This window comes from Puma concolor, chromosome F2, assembly GCF_028749965.1.
Source record: "Puma concolor isolate L17-30 chromosome F2, mPumCon1.1.hap2, whole genome shotgun sequence".
Classification (NCBI taxonomy): Eukaryota; Metazoa; Chordata; class Mammalia; order Carnivora; family Felidae; genus Puma; species Puma concolor.
The window spans coordinates 77,632,900-77,658,786 of record NC_141684.1 but is presented as its reverse complement, the minus strand read 5'-3'; the positions used below and the strand labels follow the sequence as shown (position 1 = coordinate 77,658,786).

The 25,887-nt window shown below is 40.1% G+C and overlaps 2 protein-coding genes across 4 annotated transcripts in view; one reads left to right on the top strand and one right to left on the bottom strand.

Annotated features, from left to right (window-relative positions):
• RGS20 (regulator of G protein signaling 20) overlaps nt 1-3,976 on the top strand; it is an 86,074-nt gene extending 82,098 nt beyond the window's left edge. For all 3 annotated transcript variants that reach the window (XM_086695001.1, XM_025922857.2, XM_086695002.1), the window contains 2 exons: nt 246-480; nt 3,740-3,976. In XM_086695001.1, the coding sequence (XP_086551127.1) occupies nt 246-480; nt 3,740-3,928 (424 nt within the window). In that variant the 3' untranslated portion in view covers nt 3,929-3,976. The remainder of the gene's footprint in view (nt 1-245; nt 481-3,739) is intronic.
• A 5,308-nt stretch (nt 3,977-9,284) lies between these two features.
• The window catches only part of TCEA1 (transcription elongation factor A1), a 42,887-nt gene continuing 26,284 nt past the window's right edge, over nt 9,285-25,887 (bottom strand). The window contains exons 5-10 of the mRNA XM_025923049.2: nt 24,306-24,451; nt 22,801-22,857; nt 21,678-21,832; nt 19,405-19,551; nt 12,468-12,539; nt 9,285-10,866 (exon numbers count right to left, since the gene is read on the bottom strand). Of these exons, the coding sequence (XP_025778834.1) occupies nt 10,858-10,866; nt 12,468-12,539; nt 19,405-19,551; nt 21,678-21,832; nt 22,801-22,857; nt 24,306-24,451 (586 nt within the window). The 3' untranslated portion in view covers nt 9,285-10,857. The remainder of the gene's footprint in view (nt 10,867-12,467; nt 12,540-19,404; nt 19,552-21,677; nt 21,833-22,800; nt 22,858-24,305; nt 24,452-25,887) is intronic.

Sequence of the window (25,887 nt, the reverse complement as noted above, 5' to 3'; positions counted from 1 at the left end):
CAGCAATCCTAGCGACTGGTGTCCCGGCAGTTCGGCAGTGGCCATGCCCTCCAGCGAGAACAATCGAGAACAATTTCACACGCACGTGTTTTTGCCAGAGGCTTCAGGAAATGGGAACAGCTCGCGCTCTCTTCCTAGGCGCCCGTTTCCATTCTCGGTTGGGGAAAAGGTGCGTTTCTGGTGATGCATTGCGAAGACCAGTAACCGGGGTCCCCCTGGCCCTTCTCTTTCTGTCTCCACCAAAGCCCAAGCCCCACTCTGGAAGAAGTCAGCGCCTGGGCTCAGTCGTTCGACAAGGTAATGCTTACCCCGGCGGGAAGGAATGCCTTCCGGGAGTTCCTCCGAACAGAATTCAGTGAAGAAAATATGCTTTTCTGGATGGCGTGTGAGGAGCTGAAAAAGGAAGCTAATAAGACCGTTATCGAAGAGAAAGCAAGGACAATCTACGAAGACTACATTTCCATTCTTTCTCCGAAAGAGGTACGTACCCTACTCCAGAGGTTTCCTCCCAGGAGGCCGTTGGTCAAATGAACCCCCTCAGGGTCTGGTCACCTGACATGGTTACAGTTACTCCAGAATAGAGAACACACTGCACCCAGACTCGTGGCATTCGGGTGCCTTTGACTGTGGTCTCACAAGCGGGCTCTGAGTGCCCCCTAAACGCTGTGCCTTTTTCTGGGAAAAAAAGCATTCATGACTTTCCTCACATTCTCCAGGAGGGGGAGTCTGTGCATTTTATTGTAAACACCGCTTAAAACTATTCTACCCTGTAAGCATTTCTTTAAAGAAAAGTATCCCCTTATTCTGAGCAAAATCTTTTTCACAGGTATTTTTATTTTAATAGAAATAGCATCACTGATAGGATACGGAGGCCGCGTAGGTTTTCCCTAGGGGGTCCTTTCCTTATAGCAGAGAAATCAGATGAGTGAAATCAATCAAGTTTCCATCCCCAGTTTTTGTTCCTCCAAAGCTAAAATCTAGGGGGTCAGGTTGATCTCAAACCTAGTATCTTGTAGCTCTAATTGTAAAATCACCCATTCTTTCCTCCTACGTGCCCCTAAGAATATCAAGTCAATAAACCAGGGCCTCTCCTGTCAAGGAGCTCGGTCAAGGGGGCAGACAGACATGGAGTCCCTCGTGTGCCACATGGGCTGGCGGAGTGAGCCATCAACGGGGGGGTGGGCCAGGAATGAGGCACAGGAACTAGGAGATGCCATGGACGAACTAAGGATGTGAAAAGGAAATGACCAGAAACACAACGGGATGAAGACATCCCAGAGGACGGGACTCGATGTGCCAAGGGTAAAAGCATGCAGTCCCGTGAACTGTGAGAACGTCAGTAGTTTGGCACACTGACCGTGACACGTCTCCCAAACCACTAGGGCTGCTGGTAGACAGCAGGAAGAGAGTTCAGGAAAGGGGGCGGTCTAAGAGCATCGAAGCGTTTGGGGGCCATGCTGAGGTTTTCTGACGGTCATCTTGGGAAGCCCTCGGATGTTAGCCTGGCAACATCGTCGAATTTGGATTTTCAAAAGACCAGTGTAGCTGCACAGTGGATTAGGAGGAGACGAGAGGCGGGGGAAGCTACCAGACTGATTACTGCAGACAGGACACGATGAGCCATAGTGGGGTCAGCTGGAGGGAAACCAGAGAGGCGGGGTTTCATTTGAGGTGAATCCCAGCGTCTGGACGATTCCCACATGTCTGGGCGGGCTGGACGGCGGCGTAGTTCGTGGAAACTGGGCAGACAGGACGGGGATCATGCCTGGGAGAAAGACAGCGGGGCTCCACTTTGCTTAAGTTTGTGTTTTTACGTTGGAGCTACTCCGCTGACAGACGTTATGAATGTAGAGTTCAGAAAAGTCATTTCCAGTTTGGGTTAACAAAAGCAAGAGAATTTTCGTCCTTCAATATATGGCTTCTACACATTCTTATTTAGTCATGATTTTGCTTCCTTTTTTTGAGATGCGATTTGTCATCACTGACTTTTAAAGCATCAAAGAACCGAAACACTTGTTACCAAACGTGTGAAGCAAAAAAGGATATGAAAAGGTGACCCTTTCTTCCCCAAAGTAGCCATCTATTACTTGAAATATAACAGCATCGACATTTTTAAGAGCTTAGATTTTGGGGTCAGATGCACTTGGGTTTGAACCCTGGTTCTCTCGTTTAGTGGCTCCGTAACCTTTGGTATATTTCCGCACCTCTCTGGGCGTCTGTTTCCTCATCTGTACGAAGGGGACATCACCATGTCCCTGTTCGTTTGGGAGGATTACAAGGGAGGACAGGTGCAGAGCCCCAACACAGCACCTAGCAGAGTCGTCACACCCTGGGTGGCCCCTTCACGAAGCAACCGTCTGTGTCCGTTCCGTCATCCCGAGCTGACGCTCCCAGAGACCTTCTTCGTGCGGAGGCCGCAGAGAACGAAGTAATTCCGTGTGCCGCATCTGTGTGTGAGCTAGAATGTCCCCAGTGGTTTCTGTAGTACTTCGGTTTAATTCTCCAACAAGAGCAGATGATTTCTTCTTCCTTCCAGCCAATGATATGTATCAAGCCCCTCCTTCGGCAGGAGCCGTGTCCCTGGGCCCCCCGGGCCTGACACTCGGGAAGCTTCTACGAGAGGACTGCCTCGTGCTGAGGGCTGCCGCAGGAATAAGCTTGGGGGCCAGGGGCCAGTAAAGGTTCTTCACGCAGCAGGGAAGATGTGTGAGTTCAGTTCTGCAGCCTGGGGAAAGTCTGAGCCCAGCGGCTTGCTCTGGTCTGGGAGACAGCCTTCTCTAGGACGAGGCAGACATCAGAGAAGGAGCCGACATCTACTAAGGACTTCCTGAATTCCACGCACTTTAAATAAATTCTCATTAAATCCTCCCACCCCCCAGCTACCGTCATCATCATCCCCTTTGTGGAGGAGTTCGCTAGGGCACGGTTTACTTTGCCTAAGTCCCCAAACTAAGCGGTGGCATAGCTGGGATTTAAACACAGGCCCTGTGCGCTTTTAACCCTCGCACAGTGCTCTGAGTTAGCTTCCATACGGCAACCGGCCGGACATTCCTGGAAATCTGTGACTGTGTTCTTAGCTGGCTACAGCCTGGGACCTCCAGGTTTTAGCCCTAATGGTGTTAAGAAATTAGCAAGGGATAAGTTTGTGCATGCTTTTTTCTTCCAAGGACATTGTACATTTTAAAGAAGGAAAACGGGGGCATCTGGATGGCGCAGTTGGTTGAACATCTGACTCTTGATCTCATAGTGTGTGGGTTCGAGCCCCACATGGGGCTCTGTGCTGATGGCACAGCCTTCTTGGATTCTGTCTTTCCTTCTCTCTTCCCCTCCCCAGCTTATGCGTGTGCTCTCTCTCTCTCTCTCCTTCAAAATAAATGAACTCAAAATAATTTAATAAATAATAAATAAATAAATAAGGAAGACAAGGTTGGGGTTTTCTGAAGCATCGCGATCCCCACTAGCATTACTTGTGAGAAATACACATCGTCACGCCTTCCCCACACCTACCGAATCAGACACTCTGCAGGTGGGGCCCCGCAATCTGTTTAACAAGTGGCTTCTGATGCCGCTGAAGTTAGAGAACCCCTGTTCACTATGTGTTCCGTTTCTCTTTCAGCAATTTAGATTTTCGGATAACTTTGTTTGGTTTGGGATTTAAAAAAAAAAAGCCACGGGAGTTTGGGATGGGTCTCCGGAGAGAAACAGATCTAACACAACTCTTACTTGTTTCGATTGGCAGGTCAGCTTGGACTCCCGCGTAAGAGAAGTCATCAACAGGAACATGGGAGAGCCCTCCCAACACATATTCGATGACGCCCAACTTCAGATCTACACCTTAATGCACAGAGACTCGTATCCCCGGTTCATGAACTCTGCCCTCTATAAAGATTTGCTTCAGTCCTTATCGGAGAAATCAGTCGAAGCATAGGATGTTATCAAATGTATTTATTATTAATAAAATAATAAAAGAACTCATGGACTATGTCTAGTACAGGGAACTTAGAGACAGTAGTATCTTCTTGCCAGAGTCATCCGCGGGCTATTTTAATAACAGATGCTTCCTTCCACAGAAGGCTATGTATTCAGAATGTCAGTTGCAGCCACCGTTAGTGACACTTTTGGAAAACGACGGGTACGGCCGCCTTAGAAAAAACAGTGCCATTATCAGACCCCAGTTCCCATCTGACCGAGATGTGTCACCACTATTCATAAGGACGGTATGGCGCTCTCAGAAGACGCGTATGCAGATACATATAGGTGCATGTGTATCTATACCAGTTAATGTAAGGAACTGTGCTCTTAGGTGGGTCGGTCTCCTGTTCCGTAAGGGAAGTAGTGTTTAGAAAATTCTTTTGTTGACAAGTCACTGTTTTATCATCGCAATCTGCCAGCCTAAAGAATGGACTTTTAACTCACAGCTTAGTCGCGTTCGTAACAAAACTTTCAAAGAAGCGTATTTCCGTTTTTATTATTCGAAGAAATATGGGCATTTTCACTCTAAAAAAATAAAGCACAAGAGTTTTATCTCTTTTTTTTTTTCACATGTCGGTATTTGGGAACGTCCGGTTAAATAAGAAGGGTTACATGTGAGGTTTAGGCTCTGGCTTACTACTTTCCTTACTAATCTGTAGGGGTCCCCCGGGTCTTCTACCCCTTTCTCATTGTTTCAATTACTGCCAACATGCTCGTGGCTCCCAAATTAGGACCCGGTGTAGATTTCCTCCAGCACGTCACAATCAGCTGCCGGCCGGACACCTCCCCTCGTATATCCCAGAGGAGTGAAACTCATCCAGATTCTGACTTCTCATCCCACTGGCCCCCCACCTCCAAGCCCCTCCCCAATCACCCAGCCAGTCACCTACGCTCCTATCCAGGTGCTAACTTTTCCCTGCTTTCTCCTCGCAAACACAATCGCCAAGCCCGGCTCATCTTTACTCAATATTTCTCGTGTGTCTCTTCTTCCTTCTTCCCATCCCCTTGATCTCACGCCTGCCATCATCATTGCCAAGAGCCCCCTAACTGGTCTCCCTGCCCCAATCTCAGCCTTTCAAATCCACCTTCCAAAATGCCACATGTTTCTTACACGCAAACCTGCCCAACATCCTCCCTCTACTCCTTAGAATCTTTAGTAACTCCGGATTGCCCAGAGTACAAATACCAAATTCTCATTACAGCGTACAAGCAAGGGCCTCTATAGTCGGGCTACGGCTCCCTAGCCAACCCCACACAGGTTTAGATCCTAGAATATATGCTTATAGACAAGGCACTTCTTACCTTCATAACCACTCATACCGTTCATACCCTCCGCCACCTGCATCTACAACGCCACCCTTCAGTCAGCTAACTCCAGTCATTCCTTTAAGATTTACCCACACACGACTGACTCCAAGAAGCCTTACCTGACCTCCTGATTCATACTTCCATTGTGCTGGGTGCCATTCTTTAGGATTCCAGGATTTTCCTATATGGATACTTACCTGAGTTTACAAATTATGATTACCAATGTGTCCCATTAGACCGAAAGCTCCAGTGGCATTGGAAATAAACCTTATCGCTCATTATATATATAATCTAGGAACAGTATTTGATAAATGTTTGTAGAACTGGAGAGTTATACCACGAAAACAGAATTTCCCATAATTAAGAAAAAACAAACATTCCATTCCAAATTTGTTTCACAATGTGTCACATCTCAGAAAGATCATCACAGCCCATGTGGCTATGGAACTCACGACTACTACCTACTAATCCAGTGAGTAAATGGGTAGTGACATCTATGTATACGAAAGAATCCGGAAGCCACTCCGAAAGTATCCTTCAAATTCAATGCAATTCCAAGGTTTTTGAATATTCTTAAGTAAACTTTGAAGAGTTTGTTGGGGTGGATGGCGCTCCATTTGGAAAAAAATGATAAATAAATAAAAATTCCGGGACGGTTTAAAGATAAGAGCTTTTTAAAAAAAGAACATTATAGGGGCGCCTGGGTGGCTCAGTCGGTTAAGCGTCTGACTTCGGCTCAGGTCGTGATCTCACGGTTTGTGAGTTCAAGCCCCCCGTCGGGCTCTGTGCTGACAGCTCGGAGCCCGGAGCCTGCTTCGGGTTCTGTGTCTCCCTCTCTCTCTGCCCCTCCCCTGCTCACGCTCTGTCTCTTTCTATCAATAATAAATAAACGTTAACAAATTATTTAAAAAGATTAAAAACGATGGTCATAAAGACAAAAAGATTAAACCGAATTCAAATTCAAACGAGAGGATAGTGGTTACTATTTCCCCTCTAGATTTGCCAAAACCAAAGGTTTGCTAGGATCCACTATTAGCAAACGTGTCAGGAAATGGGCCTTTCTATCCTGTTGACAGGTAGGTAAACTAGTTTGACTTTTTGGAAAGCAATCTGGAAATATCTATCATTCTGCATATACATATCCATTAGCTGAGAAGTTAAACTTTAAACCTGTGAGATCATGACCTGAGCCGAGATCAAGGGTCGGACACTTAACCCACTGAGCCACCCAGGCGCCCAAAAAACTTTTGTTCAGTTGCTTGTTAGAGAAATGCAGATCAAACTGGCTAAAACACAAAGGAAATTGAATGGCTTTCCTGAGGAGAAGCCCAGGGTAGTTCCTGCTTCCCCGGGATTGGATCCAGACACACAGTGTTCTCCACACCGTCTCTCCATCTCAACTCCCCTCATCACACAGAGACCCTGTGCACATCGTAGGCAAAATGGCAGAGCGAAGTCCTAGGTGCAGTTCCTGCCCGTTTAGCTATCCCAGTAGAAAGTGTTTCTCTCATCTTTCAGACAGCAGGCTCAGGGAAGGAGTGTGGAGTGGAGGGGAACACTGCGGCCGACCCCCAGGGTCACACGGAAGGAAGAAGGCTAAGTGGCTCGGGCAAGATGTTTGGGCACTAGTGCGAAAAAGACGACAGGGGTAGCTAGGGCATTCCACTGCAGGCCTCTCACGGTTCCTGCTTTTTTATTTTACATCAGCTATACCTTCAAATGGCATTATTATAAAAATGATTTGGATATATGCCGTAAACCACGTTTAAGGATTTAAAAAAAAAAAAAAAGGAAACTTTTTATTTCAAAGTAGCTCAGTTCTCCAATTTTGGAAACGCTTGGGCTGATTTAACTGACCATAGGGCAGATCACATATCAAATGTTGCTATCTTTGTAGCCAAGGCCATTAAAGGAAAAAGTAATAATACTAATTGGCTGTCTTTTTATAGCACCCAGGGAGAGGAATCAGAGCAAGTCATTTGAGGTAGTCACCTGTGCTTTCATTTTCCATCCACCAGTTGGGTAAACAAGTACAGAGTACACAAGTCAATTTGAAAAAAGCTGGTTTCCATTAATGATAAAACTGTTGCATCACTTTGCAGAATTAAGGTACCAAAAGAGAACTCCCAAGACTCTGACTCATTACATTTCTTCCTTTAAAGTTGGGAGTCTAGGGGCGCCTGGGTGGCTGTTGGTTGGGCATCCGACTTCGGTTCAGGTCATGATCTTACAGCACAGCTCATGAGTTTGACCCCCGCGTCGGGCTCTGTGCTGACAGCTTGGAGCCTGGAGCCTGCTTCAGATTCTGTGTCTCCCTCTCTCTGCCCCTAACCCACTTGCATTCTGTGTCTGTCTCTCTCAAAACTAAACATTAAAAAAAAAAAAAAAAAAAAAATTAAAGCTGGGAGTCTAGGGGTGCCTGGGTGGCTCAGTCGGTTAAGCATCTGACTTCAGCTCAGGTCACGATCTTGCGGTTCACCGTCAGGCTCACTGCCTTCAGCAGAGCTGGCTTCAGATCCTCAGTCTCCCTCTCTCTGCCCCTCGCCCACTTGCTCTCGCAATCAGTCAGTCAGTCGGTCGGGAGTCCAAAACACTGCCAACCGGTGGTTATCTAACCAGCTTCCACGGGTCCTCAACACGTGGAACATGCTTTACATCTCAGCTCCTATGTGGTCAAGAACAAATGGAATACACAAATATAACCAAGAAAAACTATCACATGAGCATCTACTATGTGACAAGTATTCTAGGTGTTAAAGATACAGCAGGGAACAAGTGTCTCATAGAAGCTTTCTTTGTAAGTCACAGCTGTTGGTTATCTAGGAGAGCCACATGAGATTTTTCCAATACACAGCTCTTACTACTTTTGACGGACTTCAACTGACTTCACCTTTCTCCAACATAATGTTTCCATTATTACCTAGGAACTTGTCAACCAGTAACTGTGTTCTTTTTTTTTTTTAATGTTTATTTATTTTTGACAGAGAAGGCAAAGGGCAGGGACAGAAAGGAGACCCGGATTTTGAAGCAGGCTCCAGGCTCCGAGCTGTTGGCACAGAGCCCGACTATTCACTGTGAAGCAGCATCTTCGATGTTGGTACTTTTCTTAGTTTTGAAACTGACAAAAATATGTGGGTTTTTATGCCAGTGATTATTCACATCACAGTTCCCAGTGGGATATCTCTTCTTAAAGGGCTAATTTTCTACAGCTAAATGAGTGTGTGTGGGGAGGGGGGATGGTACGGAAGGAGGAGAGTTAAGATTAAAACTCTTTAAAGCCCAACATTTTTAACTGTAGTTTTTATTTTGAGAAGTAAATTCAGACCCTCAATTTAAACTTTGACCTCTAAGGACGATCACTGTGCACCTATAAGAATTCAAAGTATAGTCTGTTATTTCTTTTGCTATCTTAGTACTTTAAACTTATTTTCCCATTTTTAAGATATAAACGGATTTCGATGTTTGGGTGTACATAAATGTTTCAGAACTTTTGCCATGGCTTAGCAATACTGGGTAACCAATGCTTATAATCACCTCTGAGCAAGAAAACCAAGGTGGTTATTTTCTGCCTTCCTAGGATGGTTCTTCATTAATTCCTACCACATAGGTCTAATTTAACTCTTATGTGTATTCATTTAACACAATTACTTTGTCCTGGAAGTAAATATTATTGAGTATTACCTGCGATAACATTTCCTTCCTATGGCTTCACAACTGGCTAGTATTTTTCACTAGTCTCGGTCTCTCAGATCACGCTAAGTGCACACACGGCCTATGCTTGCGGGCTCTACTTGGAACCGCTCCTGCCTCCCTCCCCAGGAGTCCAGGAAAAGAGAAGAGAAAAGCATGCTCTGTACTACAGCTCAACACTAGTTTTCACTTAAAACTGGGCAGGCATCACTTAATTAAAACCATCCTTTAAAAACACTTTAGGAATCGGGAGAGAAATTTTGAAACCAAAGGTAGAGCAAGTGTCCATGTCTAAATAAAATGACAAAATGTGATACATGTTTAATAACAAGAAACTTTATTGGATTACAAATTTAAAAATGGATCACTTAATTTAAAAGTGGTACTATTTTAGTTTTATTCTTCCAAAAATGCACTTTATTTTTCAAGTGATAAAGGTTAATCTGAGAACTGACAAAGGAGAGACAGGACAGTACCAGTGGGTCAATGCTCACACATGGGGCCCCAACGTGGACCTTTAATGTTGTCTTCTGTGTTACATCAAATTGATTTGCATTTAAAAAGTGGGAAAAGGGAGCAAAGGGGAGTGCAAAGCATATACTGAAGTCTTTCTACAGGAGTCTGATAGAATATCGATTTAGCGTGATAAAAATGGGGGCTTTGTAAAAGTGGCCTCTCAGATGTGCTAGAGCAAGTGTACCCTAAGGAATCTACGTGGAAATCATTTTTGCTTATTCCTAACAAAACAAACGGTACGCACTTAAAAAAAAATTTAATTCTAAGACCTGTACTGTAAAACCAGTTGCATTACAGCCCATATAATTCAGTTTGTTGAACAACCTCATTCATTGTGTGACAGAAAAAGAGTCGAAAAATTGGACTCAGGACAAAAGTATTTTCTATCAACCTCCATATGGAAAGACCACAGCTTTAATGATTTATATATATAGTCCTTAAACTTAATCCTTGGTCAGTAAAGATTTCCAAATCAAAATCAAGTCATAAACTGTTTACAGTAACTATACTGCACTAAAACACTAACATTTTCTTCCCAGGTATGTCTTCCTATGAGGGGAAAATGGTCAGAAGATTTCATTCTTTGCCTTTGCTGGGATTTTTGAAAAACCTACTCAACTACAACAGTGTTCCGCAAAACCAAAATACACTACAAAGTCAAACAGGTAAATAAACAACAAAACCAAACTGATTTCAACAAAGTCAAGTCATGTTTCCAAAAGTAAAATCTATTAAGAACAAGTCATAAACATGTACAAGAAATTACAAGAAATGATTATCACGGTTAGTTACAAATGCAAAATAATATCTAATTATCCCAGACTTGTGAACATAATAATTAAGTTCAATCTCATAGGCTAGTTCAAATATTATGTACAATTTAGATAAGCTGGTCAAGTATTATCTGAATACACACACATCTGATAAGCTTATATTACCTCTTCTTCTCCTTTGCTATTTGCAGGTATGTGCCAATATGGGGAAAAAACGCAATTTCCATTTATGTATTAACTGAGAAGAATAACATTTCTACAGTGTATGTTTTGGACTGTAAAAAAGTTAAGGTACGTTTTCCTTTTAAAAGGAAAAAAAAAGGTAAAAATAAACTGCCAAAAGTTTAATATCAACTTACTACCAAAATGAAAAAAAAAATGTTTTGAAACAGATACCATATAATTATTATGTGGTCTCCCTAATGATCTGATACTACAGAAGGCATTTAAGGAAGGAATGCTATGTCAAAAACCAAGACTAACCCAAGGGATGTATGTTACTTTAAAAATCTGATTTGCAGGAAAACTAGATGGCCTAGTTTTAAAGCTAATTAGAAAATCCATTTAATGGTCCAGGCATTTTGCCATTTCTTCCAACTCAACAGAACTGCCAAAAAAAAAAGAGAAGTATTTCATGAGACCTTTAAATACAGACAATGGAGTGTATACCCCACCCCCATTTAACACAGTATACACCTTACACTGCTGAAGAAAGAGGCATTTTTGAAAAAGACGCTGTATTTCTCAGACATGAATAGTCACCTATCCTATGTGTTTGACTTTTCCAACTTAGAATCAGTAGGAATATATAACTGAAGAAATAGTATAAAATATTTTTTATTAAGTGCCCTTCTTAATGTTTTTAGGTTAAAAAAAATAATTCCAAAACAAAAGTTCATTTTAAACTTACACTTCTAGAGTAAGCCACCCTATCTATGCATCACCGTTCTACACTAAATTGAACTCTCCTAAAATCCAGCAGGTACTATGTCACAGCTATGTTGCACGCAGCCTGTATTCAAAACAAACTGCAATGTGCACAGTAATAGTAACCATCATCATCATCATCCATTATGCAAAGTAAACCAAAGAGCTATCTGGAAAAGCCAGACTTGCTCAACAGGACTGAAAATAATGAATGTCCCTCTCTTCAACCAATGTAAAAACTTCAACCCCTAAAATAATGTCTAGGGCCCAAATCCTATACCATATTTGTGGAGAATACTCCCACCTGTCTACTTTTAATTCACCTCTGATTTTCAGGAAATGCTTTAACTTACGGGAATAATTTAAGCATTAGAGCAAAAGGTCTAAAGCTAAGTATAGCTTTAAAAAAAAAAAAAAAGCATCAAACAAGCTTTCTCAAAAACTAATAAATACAACCAGCATTTCTGGAATACCAACAATTATCAGGCACTTTAAATATATTATCTGTACTCTTCACCACAGCCTATGATGTAGATATTACTTACACTTAACAGGACGTAAAACTACAATACACTAAAAAGACAAGCAACAAAGGACTTCAAAACTTGTTTAGCTCCAAAGACTATACTCCTACCAGGTGAGCTCTCCAACCAAACAAACTGAAATCCTTATCTCTATTTGGTCTCAGAAGTGATGTGTAAATCTTCCCTCACGTTTAAATTACATTTCTGTGGCTCACAAAAATCACTCAAGAAGGGATCACTTAAACATAAGCTTGCCTATGTGGGGCTAATTCAGGAGTATGTAGGTGATAAGAAGGCTCAGTGAAAAGCCTACCAAAACCATGGCAGTGCTCATCTGTTAATTCTTAAACACTAAAACCATCGGGCAAATGGATTTCAACAAGGTAAAGTAATCTTCCCAGAATCACAAATCCATGAGGACAGGTAATACTCAAGTACAGATTTTCTGGAAGTACAACAGTGGAAGCAACTGAATGAATATAGTATACACAGGACTATGACACAGTAATTGCACATTTAAGATTCAATCCTGTTATTCCTGCACCAAAACAATATTTAGGCAGGAAAATTAACATTCTTAATTTCTAAGAGTATAGTATAGTATAGTATATTCCTTTACAAATAGTTCGTCATTGACTTGCATAACACTGAACAGCATGAGCGTATATATATATCTAGATAGCTAGGTAGTCTAATAAAACGATGTGAAGAAATCTATTATAAATGGGTAAAATATGAATATAAGAAAGTGCCATACCTTCCATCGATTTCCACATTCATTGCAGACAACAAATGTTGTCATTGGTTCATCAGCACTACGAGTTTGTACCTACAGCAAAATCAAGCGAAAAATATTACTTTTTACAATACTGTAAGAAGTCCAATCTCAATAAGAACATTCTATATTAGGAGATACAATAACCACAATAGTACCACAATAAAATGTTTAAGAGCCTGAAACAAGTTCAGGTAAGCGAAATAAATGCCAAAAGGACACATATTTCAAAACTTCCATTTTTCTAAATCATTCCATATTTGTCTTTTCATGTTTAATTTCTCCCAGATAAGTGGAAATCATCTAAGTCACACATTATATTTTTCATAAATCCGAATATAGAAAAATTTCATCATCACTTAAAAGATACATCAGTTTTGTCTTATAAATTAGCAGAGATGTAAAAATTATAAATGTTTCATTCTAAAAAATATAAACTGCCACCACCTTTCTAAAAGTGAGGCAGCAACAAGGTAAGAGCCTTAAATATCCACTCTCTATGACCTAAGAACTTGGTATCTGACCTAAGATAGTAACTAGAAACACAAATAAAGACCTGTGTACAGATCAACATCACTAATCATTAGGGAAATACAAATTAAAACCACAAGGATACATCACTTTATGTCACTTCAGCCATTTAGAATGGCTAATATCAAAAAGACTGGGGCGCCTGGGTGGCTCAGTCGGTTAAGCGTCCGACTTCAGCTCAGGTCATGATCTCGCAGTCCGTGAGTTCGAGCCCTGCATCGGGCTCTGTGCTGACGGCTCAGAGCCTGGAGCCTGCTTCGGATTCTGTGTCTCCCTCTCCTTCTGACCCTCCCCCGTTCATGCTGTCTCTCTCTGTCTCAAAAATAAATAAATATTAAAAAAAAAAAAAAAAAAGACTAAGGATGTAGAGAAAAGGGATCCCTGTTGGTAGAAATGTAAACTGGTACAACCATTATGGAAAACAGGATGGCAGTTCCTCAAAATATTAAAACTTCAACTACTGTAGGAGTGTCTGGCTGGCTCAGTTGGTAGAGCATGCAACTCTCAATCTCAGGGTTGTGAGATCAAGCCCTATATTAGGGGTAGACTTGACTTTAAAAAAAAGAAAAAAGAAAAGAAAAACCCTACCACATGATCCAGCAATCCCATTCTATGTATATATCCAAAGGAAATGAAATATGTATCTCAAAGACGTATCTACACACCCACGTTCACTGCAGTATTATTTACAATAGCCAAGCTACAACCTAAATGTCCTTCAATGGAAGAATGGATAAAGAAAGGTGGCATATATATACACAATGGAATATTATTCAGCCATTAAAAAGGAAATCCTGCCATTTGAGACAACATAGATGGACCTGGAAGGCACGCTAAATAAAATACACCAAACAGAGAAAGAGAAATACTGTATGGTATCACTTATATGCAGCATCTTAAAAAAGAAAAAATGATTTCATAGGAACAGAGAATAGAAGGTGGTTGCCAAGAGCTGGGAGAAGAGGGAAATGGAGCGATATAGGTCAAGGGGTATAAATTTCAGTTATAAAACGTAAGTTTCTGAGGATCTAATGTACAGCACGGTGACTATAGTTAGAGTAGATCTAAAGCATTCTCATTGGAAGGAAGGAAGGAAGGCAGGAAGGAAGGAAGGAAGGAAGGAAGGAAGGAAGGAAGGAAGGAAGGAAGGGAGGGAAGGAGGGAGAGACGGAGGGAGGGCAGGAGGGAGGAGGGAAGGAAGAGTGAACTAGGTAATGAATATGTTAATCATCTTGATCTTGGTCATAATTCCACGATGTATATGTGTATAAGATCATCACACTGTACAGTTTAAATACATAAAATTATATGCCAATTCCTCATAAAGTTGGGGGGTTGGAAATTTGCATACAGGAATGTTTGAAGAGTGTAATTTTACAACAGCACAAACACTAGAAACACGTTAAATATCCAACAGGGAAATAATAAGAGCATACCTATCTGATGGAACATTATATAGCTATTAAGATGTTTACCCAGGTTTTGTATTTTTTTTTCAAATAATTAAAGGAAAAGGCTTATGTTTTACAGTAGCTAAGTGAAAAGAAGTACATTCCTCCCTTAAACAATGTGGGGGTTAAGACTGCCGACTCTTCATGCAGTTGAACATCCACATCTGACTCCCCCAAAAACGTAACCGCTAATAACCTACTAGTGACCAGAAGCCTTACTTACCAATAACAGAAACTATCAATTAACACATACTTTGTGTGTTGTACATACTATATACTAAATTCTTTTTTTTTTTTAATGTTTATTTACTTTGAGAGAGTGCAAGCACATGTGTGTTCACGTGCGGGGGAGGGAAAGAGAGAGCAGGAGAGAGAATCCCAAGCAGCCTCCGCGCTGTCAGCCCAGAGCCCACATGGGGCTTTATCTTACGAACCATGAGATCATGACCTGGGCCGAGATCAAGAGTCAGACAAAACTGAGGCACCCAAGCACCCCCTATATACTAAATTCTTAAAGCAAACTACAGAAAAGAAAATGTGACTAAGAAAATCATAAGGAAAATAAATTTTCAACACTGGATATATATTTACTGAAAAAACTTTGTGTAGAAGGGAACTCACGCAGTTCAAACCTGTGTTGCTCGAGGGTCAACTGTATCTAAAATGATTGGCTGCAACTAGATAAGAAAAAATTCACAAAATACTGCAGGTACCAAAATACTGACCACTGTTCTGAGAGCACAGATTAATGGGTGATTTTAAATTTCTTGTTCAGGGGCGCCTGGGTGGCGCAGTCGGTTAAGCGTCCGACTTCAGCCAGGTCACAATCTCGCAGTCCGTGAGTTCGAGCCCCGCGTCGGGCTCTGGGCTGACAGCTCAGAGCCTGGAGCCTGTTTCCGATTCTGTGTCTCCCTCTCTCTCTGCCCCTCCCCTGTTCATGCTCTGTCTCTGTCTGTCCCAAAAATAAATAAACGTTGAAAAAAAAAATTAAAAAAAAAAATAAATTTCTTGTTCATATTTTCCTGTGTTTTCCAATTTTTCTATGAATAGGTACTTTACATTGCTTTAAAAGGCTAATATGACCATGTAATCCAGAAATCTCACTCCTAACACACTCAAAAGAATGGGAAGCAGGGTGTCAAAGAGGTATTGTACAACAGAAGTCCATAGCAGCATTATTCACAATATAGCCCAAAAGGTGGAAGCAGATGTCCACCAGCAGATGAGTGGATAAACAAAATGTGATATATACATTCCATGATTACTATCCAGCTTTTAAAAGGAAGGAAATTCTGATAGATGCTATAATATGGATGACCATTTATGAATATTATATGGTTTTAATTTGCATTTCCCTGATGATTAGTGATGTTGCTCTGCACACAGACCTTTATTTGTGTTTCTAATTACTATCTTAGAATAGATATCAGAAATAAGCCAGAGACAGAAAAGAACAAATACTGTATTATTCCATTTATCCTTCTGACTACCTAGAGTAGCCAAATTTGGAGACTGGTGGTTGCCACGAGTTAGGGAAATGTACAGTTACTCTTTAATGGGTATTGAGTTTCAGTTTTACAAAAGAAAAAGAATCCTGGAGATTGGCACAATATTATGAATGCACTACTATTCAACTGTATACTTAAAAATGGTTAAGAGGCTCAATTTTAGGTTATGTGTATTTTACCACCACCAAAAATTTTTAATTAAAAAGAGGACTCAGGGAAAAAAAATAATAAGCTAATATGATTTTTAAAAATTTTAGCAACATAACAGACTTCTGAAGTTTTCCACTTAAGAGAATTCCTGAAACCAAGGTTCCAAAGACAGAAGATTATCTCTTTCAAGTGAGCATTCCTGAATGAAGCTGACAATACATTATTAAAGTTAGAAGTTATTCTTAGGTGGGGTGCCTGGGTGGCTCAGTTGGTTAAGCGTCCGACTTCGGCACAGGTCATGATCTCGCGGTTCATGAGTTTGAGCCCTGTGTCTGGCTCTGTGCTGCTTCAGATTCTGTGTCTCTGTCTTTTTTTGCCCCTCCCCCACTCAAGATCTGGCTCTCTCTCAAAAATGAATGAACATTAAAAAAAAAAAGTTAGGGGCGCCTGGGAGGCTCAGTCGGTTAAGCGGCCAACTTCGGCTCAGGTCATGATCTCGCGGTCCGTGAGTTTGAGCCCTGCGTCGGGCTCTGTGCTGACAGCTCAGAGCCTGGAGCCTGTTTCAGATTCTGTGTCTCCCTCTCTCTGACGCTCCCCCATTCATGCTCTGTCTCTCTGTCTCAAAAATAAAATAAATGTTAAAAAAAAAAAAATTTTTTTTAAAGTTATTCTTAGGTTTAAGTATAGGGGAGATAAGGAAAATGGATGAAGTCAAGAACCTAAATACTGTATTCTGAATAACGTATATTTAAATTGAATGTGGGATGATGAAATCCAGTATGTTACCACTTCAAGGATGAGCAGCTCACAATACCTGTAAACTATCAACATGATTTTTAACTCAAAAGCCCAAAGGAAGATAAAGAAGAGGCATTCTCAAAAGAATAGCATTCTGTTTACTTAAGGCTTTAAGATAAAAAATGCCTTGAAAAATCCTTCTGAAGTATTCTCATGTATTTATATCTAAATACTTCCTAAACTGGGGCCCTAAAAGTATGAGGAACTTCTTGCTCTCTGGAAAAAATTTGGTCTCCTGGTAGATACATGTTAACCCAAGAGTCAAACTTAAGTCTTTCATATCTGTTACTCTGACAACTTGGGAAGTTTTAGATCTACTGACAGAATTTTTTTATTCTATTTTAAATACCTTTCTATTTACACTTAATACTTCCTACTATGCAGCATTTTCAGGATAGAATTTTCATTGCTGAGATTTTTCTACACGTTTTGAAAGAAAACACAGCAATCCAAACTCAGATATTTCTGAAGCCATTTTCATTTGTTAATGTATTTTAGTGACTATCAGTAGTAATACTTTCACAGAATAAAATACTGAAATATCAGATATATAACTATGATTAAATGAAAGACTTCAAAAAGGTAGAGGACTTTAGATTGGTTAAGTAGAGCATATCTGAACATGGAGTGCTAAAAAACTAAGAGACAGAAGTTTATGTAGTGTGCTACCACATTTCTACGAAATGGGAAAACAGGGACACCTGAACAGCCCAGTCGGAAGAGCATATGACTCTCAATCTCAAGGTCGTGAGCTAGAGCCCTGCGTTGGGTGTAGAGATTACAAAATAAACCAACGAACCAACCAAAACACACACACACACACACACACACACACACACACACACACACACACACAAAATAAAATGGAAAACAAAAATATATTCTTATTTGTATATGCACGCATAAAACACATAGAAAGCCACACAACTAATGAGTAATCCTGGTTTACCTCCAGGGAGGTGGGACCAAGTAGCTGCAGGCGAAAGTGGGAAGGGAACTTTCTACGCTTAATCTTTTGTACCTTTTGAATTTTTAACCTTGAGAACAGAATATCCTCTAAAAGTTAAAGAACAAACTAACTAAAGGATCTTTTCTGTAACTTACAGAGTTTAGTAATATTACTTTCTTAACAGCTTAATTTTCTGTCAATCAGAAAATTCAATTCCCTAAATCTATTACCCTGAAACATTAACTGTTAAGTTATTCTCTAACGGGAAAACTTTGAATTTAGTAGATTACAGACACAGCACAAAAATACCTTCTTGACAAATGAAATTAATGATAGTTTGATAAACCATTTTCACACACATATACAACAAAAATAATTATGTGGCTCTTTTCACAGCTCTTTTGTTCAAGAACAAAAAGGGTTAGTCACATTCTATTTGAAGATAAAAGTCATCAATATGTGGCAGAAAAGGAATCGGTGTCTGGAAAGCAGTTAAGCTAAAAGTAGCCATGCTCCAAGTGAGGAAGAATAAAGAACTTTCCTTAAATTGTATGATCCTGCCAAATAAAAAGAATTATAACCTGATTATATGCCAACCAATAATCAACTGCTCGACTCTTAGAAAAAGAATATGGGCATTTTATTAAATCCTATAATGTGTTTTATTAATTTTCTTTAATTCATATAGCGTTCACAGTAACAATTTCCATGAAAGTATAAATATATCAGCTTATTTTCAAGTAAGTGAAATCTGTTAGTATTCAGAAAGCATTTCTGGGGCGCTTGGGTGGCTTAGGTGGTTGAGCGTCTGACTCTTGATTTCAGCTCAGGTCATGATCTCACAGTCAGGAGATCCAGCCCCCTGTCAGGCTCCACAGAGCATGCAGCCCGCTTGCGATTCTCTGTCTGTCCCTCCCTCTCTCTCTGCCTCTCCCTGCTGCTTGTGCACGTGCATGCTCTCTCTCAAAATAAACATTTTTTTTTAAAAGAGCATTCTTACACTGAAAAGACCACATCTCCTCTTGAGAAATATCAAAGTACCGGTAATTATCTTTACTACTTGCTTTGAAACAAGAGTTGCAAGCATTCCATTTAGTTATTTTTAATTGAATTATAACTGACATACAATTTTGTGATTAGTTTCAGGTGTACAAGTGATTAGACATTTTTATACATTATGAAATGATCTGAATAGGTCTAGTTACCCTGTCACTATACAAAGTTAGTACATTACTGACTGTACTCTTCATGCTGTATGTTACCACATCCTTGTACTTATTTTATACCTAGAGGTTTGTACCTCTTCATCCGCTTCACCTATTTCATGCACCCCTCCACCCCTCTTCTCCAACAATCACCAGTTTGCTCTCTGTATCTGAGTGTTTCAAACATTTTTGGTTTATCCATTTCCTTTGTTTTTAGATTCTGCATATAAGTGACTCATAGTATTTGTCTTTCTGTCCTACCTGACTTAGCATAATACCCTCAAACATTCTTAATATGAAAATAAGAATCTATAAACAATCACAAACCTGTGTGTAAGTACAATTCTTCTTTTTACATTTGCCACATGTAAATAAGTCAGTCTGGGTTCCACCCGTCTTGGCCATCTGATGCTCTCTGATGGCTTCTTTGGTCAAGTTTTTCCGCATCTCTTTGAGTTCATCACTAGCCATTTCCTGTCAAGGAGGTGGCAATACCACTCAGTTATAGGCACCTTCTATATATATCCTGACTGCTTTTTATGTTCAATTAGCTTAATTATAATAGAACAAAAATCACCTTCTAAAGTTTTAAAAGTGAAAAATTAGTATTTCTCCTCATAGAACTTGTAAATTTGCTTCCTTTTAAAATTTCTTCAAATACTTATAAGTTTGTATGTGAAAATGAGATTACTGTTTAAAGGTTTATAAACAACGTAACAATCCTGTTAGCAATGAGCACCTCTGGTATCCAGATTATGGTCTCTACCATCGCCCTCCCCAAAAAGGAACCGGGGACCTTTGGAGGAATCTTCGGTTCCCATTTTGAGTCAAGAAATGCACAGGATAAGCTAAGGTCATCTTTTTGTGCCAGAGAAGCACGGAAGCCTCCAAAGACTCTTGCAGTCGAGTCAAACAGACAGAGGGGCTAAGACGAAGGAGCTCCCATTAGCCAAGGATAGGACAGTTTCTTCAGCCATCAAAATAAATTACTGTACAGAATCAATCCCCACTGGGTAAATAAAAAGGTCACAAATCCATGATGATACTGAAAAAGGAGAGCACAAGGATGCAAAAACAGAAACAAAAGCCCACAGTGGCCATTACTACGGCACCAACTCCTCATTCTGATAAACTGCTAACTAAAGGGCAACAGTTCCACATTTACCTGCCTTTCCTATCCAACCCAAAAGAGTAACTAAGTGCCTGAGCTTATAAGGGAAAGTGCTTCTTTGTCAAAGAAATCTAGCTAAAGATGTGAAGGGAGTGACAACTTTAGAAGTCACTATTTTGCAACTGCTAATAAAATAACCAATTCAGGCAAGGAGCATCAGTGAACGAACACGTGAGACGAAAGGTCAAAGGAGAACTTTACAACGGGAGCATCGGACTGTCCGCATCCAAACCCACTGACCCATCTCAGCGTGCTAACAGTCCAAAGCAGTAAGACGCTGTGCATCTCCTGATGTGGTGCAACACGGAGCAAAAATCACCAGTTACCAAGTCTTTGTGGGGAAAACAGCGGGATTTGTGTGTAATCAAGCCTAGAGAGCTAGTTTCCAGTTTACAGAAAACTTAAATAACATCATGAGGGAGAAAAAGAAAATCCATACCGTGGGATACAGAAGAAATAAACTGGTTTCCTCAACAGGTCAGTGTCATGAAGGAAAAAAGGGGGCAGGGGTAAGAGAAGAGACTGCTATGGATTTAAATGCATATATACAGAATCTTTAGAAACCAAACTAAAGGCAATATGTTGATGTGGATCCTGACAGAAAGTAATGTACAATCAGGAAAATATGAATATAAATTAGGAATTATTGTTAGCTTTGTTGGATGTAGTGATGACAATGTAGAAAGTTATATTTTTAAAGGTTATCTCTCGCAGGTTTATAAACTAAAAAGATACAATGTCTCAAGGGAAAAGAAGAAAAAAGAAAAAAGGGATAGGTGAAAAGGGTGACAAACTCTTGAAAATATCTGAAGCGTGGGTGATGGATATATAGACGATCATTACACTCTGGTCTCTAATTTAAAGTTTCAAGTTATTTTAATGAGGTTTTTTAAAAAATAAATTTTAAAAATATAACAATTTGTATTAGCTATAGAGACAAATTCATTCTCTTGGATGCATAATAAAATAATGAGAGTGCAGAGTATGAACAGCTATGTCTATAAATAGCAAGCTCTGAATTTTTTTTCCATCATTCCCTAAAATTTAGGAATAGTCGATATGATGTGACCAGTTTTATGGGGTTTAACCATGAAAAGAACTCAGAAGTTACAAAGTCTGCTTGCAACTAGATACTCAAATGTTCAATTTCATGTGAATCCAAAGTAAGTAAAAACACTTTTGCTTTTTGACAACGATTTAAGGCAATCAACCAAAGATCATGAGACAGTTGTGTAAGCAACAAAGTACTGATACCAACTGATTCGATCACCTTACATATTTGTCTAGTACGTTACACACATAAACATCAGAATAGCTGATAAGGATTTATTATAAATGTAGTATTTATATAGTACTTCATCATTCAGACAGACTTTTACTTGGCATCATGTAGTCACATCATGGAAACATTATTTTCACATATACTCACCTCTGCTGTCATCCTAGCAAATAAGTCAGGAGGAATATTTCCACACAGTACGTTTTTCCTTAAATTTGGATTCTTAGCATCTTTAAGATTTGATATCCTACTTCGTACTCTATTTTTGTATTTCATGTCTGTATTCCTTATTTCTTGATATATAGGTACTAGGCCGTTAAGGAAAAAAGGTTAAATTATAAAAGTAAGGTATTTTTTTCCCCTAGTTCACCAAAATAAGAATACCTGAAATTTCTAAGCAGTTCTCCACAAGTTTCCAACATTAGATTAAGCTAACAAGGCACTGCTTCTACCTCGTTGCTTGATCTGGAACTGGCAAGTAATAGTCATCCTACTTTTATATCAAGAATGAGCAATACTTTCTTCATAACGTTTAATGCCAGCAGCACACAAATTAGAAATGTTTCAAAAAGTAACTTAAGTACTCAGTCTGAGAAAACTTGTAAAAAGAAGCCTGAATTTATATAAACTTTTGCTTGCCCAAATCTGAATTCTACAAAGGATCCTAAAAGTCTTGATGACACAGCTCCTTTGGGACCCACTGGGAAGAAACCCATTCACGGTGGCCCCAAAGGATCGCTTCTTGCCCCAGCTCAGCAAGAAGCTAGTTTAGCAGGTTCTTTTCCTCTCAACAGAAAGCAAGCCCCAAGCGCAGCATGCCATCTAACAAGGCCATGGATAGTTCCAGGGTCACACTGTCACCTAGACATGCAAGTCCCCTCTTCCAAAGCCCTTTCAATGGTGCTCAGCACAAACACACTTCCCTCCTGATGATGAAGTCAGGGGACCTCATATGCTTTGCTGAGTTCCCTCAAACATGAGACCCTACTTCACACGTGGTGTGTATGTTTTCCGCCCCCTTTTGCACGACTTCAACTGGGGTGTTATATTCTCAATTTGCAAGGCAGAGAAGTAAAAATACTATCAACACATATGTTTTCCTTTTGATTAACAAGAAAACAACAATAAAATGACATGCCCTATTGTTTCCCAGCAAAACAATACAATCAAGATAGAAACTGAAAAATGAAACTCTAAATTCTATACAGGAAGAAAAAAAGTTACTCTATACCAGATTATTTAAAACAATCATGAATATACACAGAAAGGATATCTTCCTCAATTTGAGATCCTAATTCTTCCTCATCGGCTCCAATAGCGACGTAGTCATCTAAACACAGGCACAAAGAATTGTCAAGAATAAGTGATTATGACATATTAAAAGAAAATTTCAATAGAGAGTAAATTAACCTGCATTCCTATTTCTTCAACCCCATTGCCTTAATAAAGAGTCCTTTTTGTTTAGTTTCATTAGAATCTGGTCTCTTTACTACCCACTAGACTCTTCTGGATTCACCTAATGTCCACAGTGCTCCTGCAATGATGACTCCTTATCCCTCAGGAGTGGGGAAGTAATTGATCTAGCAGGCAATTCCTCATTTCACAACTCCATAAATTCTGGTTGCTCCAGCAGAGAGTAGAGAAAGTTATAGAAAGAACTGTCTTGTCTCCTGTGACTCAGGCTTCAATGCAAAGAAACCATTCATTTCATCTGCCAATCACATATATGGACACACTCAGAAGACTCCTATGCAAATATTCAAACAGATAGAAGGAAATAAAAAGAAACTAGGAAGAAAGAAGAAAAAATATATAAAGAAACAGGGAATCAAAATAGAAAAGGCAGAGTAAGGAGAAAAACAGGTCATACTAACTATGGATCAAGTATAATAGAAAAGAAAAAGAATGAACTTGTATAAGATGGTAAGTATTTCTATATGTAAAACTTAAAAGTTAAAATTTTACATAAGAATGGATAACTTCAAATTAAATTAAGGCTCGCATATATATAAATCAAGATCTCTTTTTCACTTAAAAAAAGGTAGAAAATGGAATTACAAATATAAAACTTAAATACCATATTTCATACTAACATTTAACAACAGGACCCAAATACAGTATCATTAACGCTCAATCTGGGGAGCAGAGTAATTATAGTTGTCCCTCAAACACCACAGCAGTTAGGGACGCCAACACCCCATGCAGCAGAAAACCCTCATATAACCTCTGACTCCCCCAAAAACTTAGTAATAGCCTACTGTTGACCAAAAGCCTTACCGATAACATAAACAACACATACTTTACATGTTATATGTATTATATACTGTATTCTTATAATAAAGTAAGCTAAAGAAAAGAAAATACCATTAAGAAAATCGCGAGAGAAAAATACATTTATAGGACTGTACTGTTTGTGTTGAAAACAAATCTGCATTATAAGTGAACCTGCGCAGTTCAAACCCAGTGTTCAAAGGCCAACTATACTTTGCAGGTTACAAGTGGAGGGGAAAGGTTTGCGAAAACCCTTTAAGTTACTGTAAACAAAGGAAACATCCGTAGACGAGAAGGAATCTCTTCCCTGGAACTACACAGTAGGCCCCACGATGCCCGTACCTCTCTGCCAGCAGTAAGCCCTGTTTGCCACAACGTCCTCCTGCACTGAACAGCGCAAGTAGCTAGCACGGGGCTGCTGCGGGGGAGGCAGACACACGGGGGTGGCCATGGCAGAGGCGGCGCAAACAAAGGACTCGGCGATGGAACAAGGCACACTAAACTTACCTCCCGTTCGGAGAGCGGCTGCAAGCATCTCCCTACACTTCAACCGCACAGAATCAGAAGTGCTCGGTGCCCGAGGGAAAGACGAAACATAAGTATCTCGGGCATTTGCCTCCTCCTTTCTGCTGCTTATGTTGCCACTGGAACTACTAAAATACACACACACGCATACACGCCAAAAAGAGGTCAGGAAAAAGTCTCTTAAAATAACAGCATTACTATCCAAAAACACAATTTCTTGACCTAAACAAATGACACAGTATTCAGTGACACGAAAACAAAAATGGTGTTGCATACACGTTTCTAAAAAGTTAAAATCTTATTAAATCTGAGACTCATTTCATGTTTTTTTAACCAACTAAACATTTGATCTTTTTAAACATTAAACAGTATTTTTAACATTTAAGAAAATACACATTACAGCTCAATACAATAAATAAAAACCAAGGATTTCGGTTATACAAGGGGAGGAGGGGATGACACCAAAGAATACAACAGCTCTCAACCAAAACTAGAGGGAAAAACAACGTTAAAAAAACCTTATTCCAATTAGACAACCAAAGAGGTTTATATTTAAAACACTCCCTTCAGGATAAAGAACATGTATAGTGACAAATGAATTGTAAGAATATAAAAATGTCTCTTTAATTTCTCCATAGAAACATCAACTCAATCAAGGACAGTTTAATAGTTTTTGAGTCAACCCAATCATTTCAACTGCTGCTGATTAACTTCCTAGAGTCTCACTAAAATTACTTTCTGCGGGGTTTCAATTAACTTTTTTTAAAAACATTTCTTAAGCTTATTCGTTTGTTTTTGGTAAAGAGTGCACGTGCAAGTGAGGGAGGAAGGGGGGGGTGGAGAGAGAGAATCCCAAGCAGGCTCCCCGCTGCCAGCACAGAGCCTGATGCAGGGCTGGTCATGATCCCAGGGTCGTGGGATTGAGCCCCATCATGTTGGGCTCCCATCATGAGTGTAGAGCCTGCTTGGGATTCTCTCTCTCCCCCTCTGCCCCTCTCCCCCGCTCTAAAATAAAAAAAATAAAAATAAATAAATAAATAATGGGGCACCTGGGTGACTCAGTTGGTTACGCGTCTGACTTTGACTCAGGTCATGATCTCACAGTTCTTGGGTTCGAGCCCCACATCAGGCTTGCTACTGTCAGCCTGTCAGCGTTGAGCCTGGAGCCTGCTTCAGACTCTGTCTCCCTCTCTCCCTCTGCCCTCCCCCTGCTCATGCTCTGTCTCTTCTCTCTCAAAAATAAATGTTAAAAAAATTTGTTTTTTAATAAAAAATAAAAACTTCATAAACAGATACAGTGGACAGAACAGTCCTTCTGTATCCTTCTACATTTAATCATCTCCTAGAAACTTTGTCTTCTTCAGAGAGAGAGAGAGAGAGAGAGAGAGAGAGAGAGAGTGTGTGTGTGTGTGTGTGTGTGTGCGCGCGCGCACATGGACAGATACCAACCATTTTGTCAGACTTCATATTGATAATACTATGCTTTTGTCAACAGGCTCTATCCCTAAACTTCAATTACATAAAACAGATAAAAATACACTACGAACTTATTCCTACTTCAATA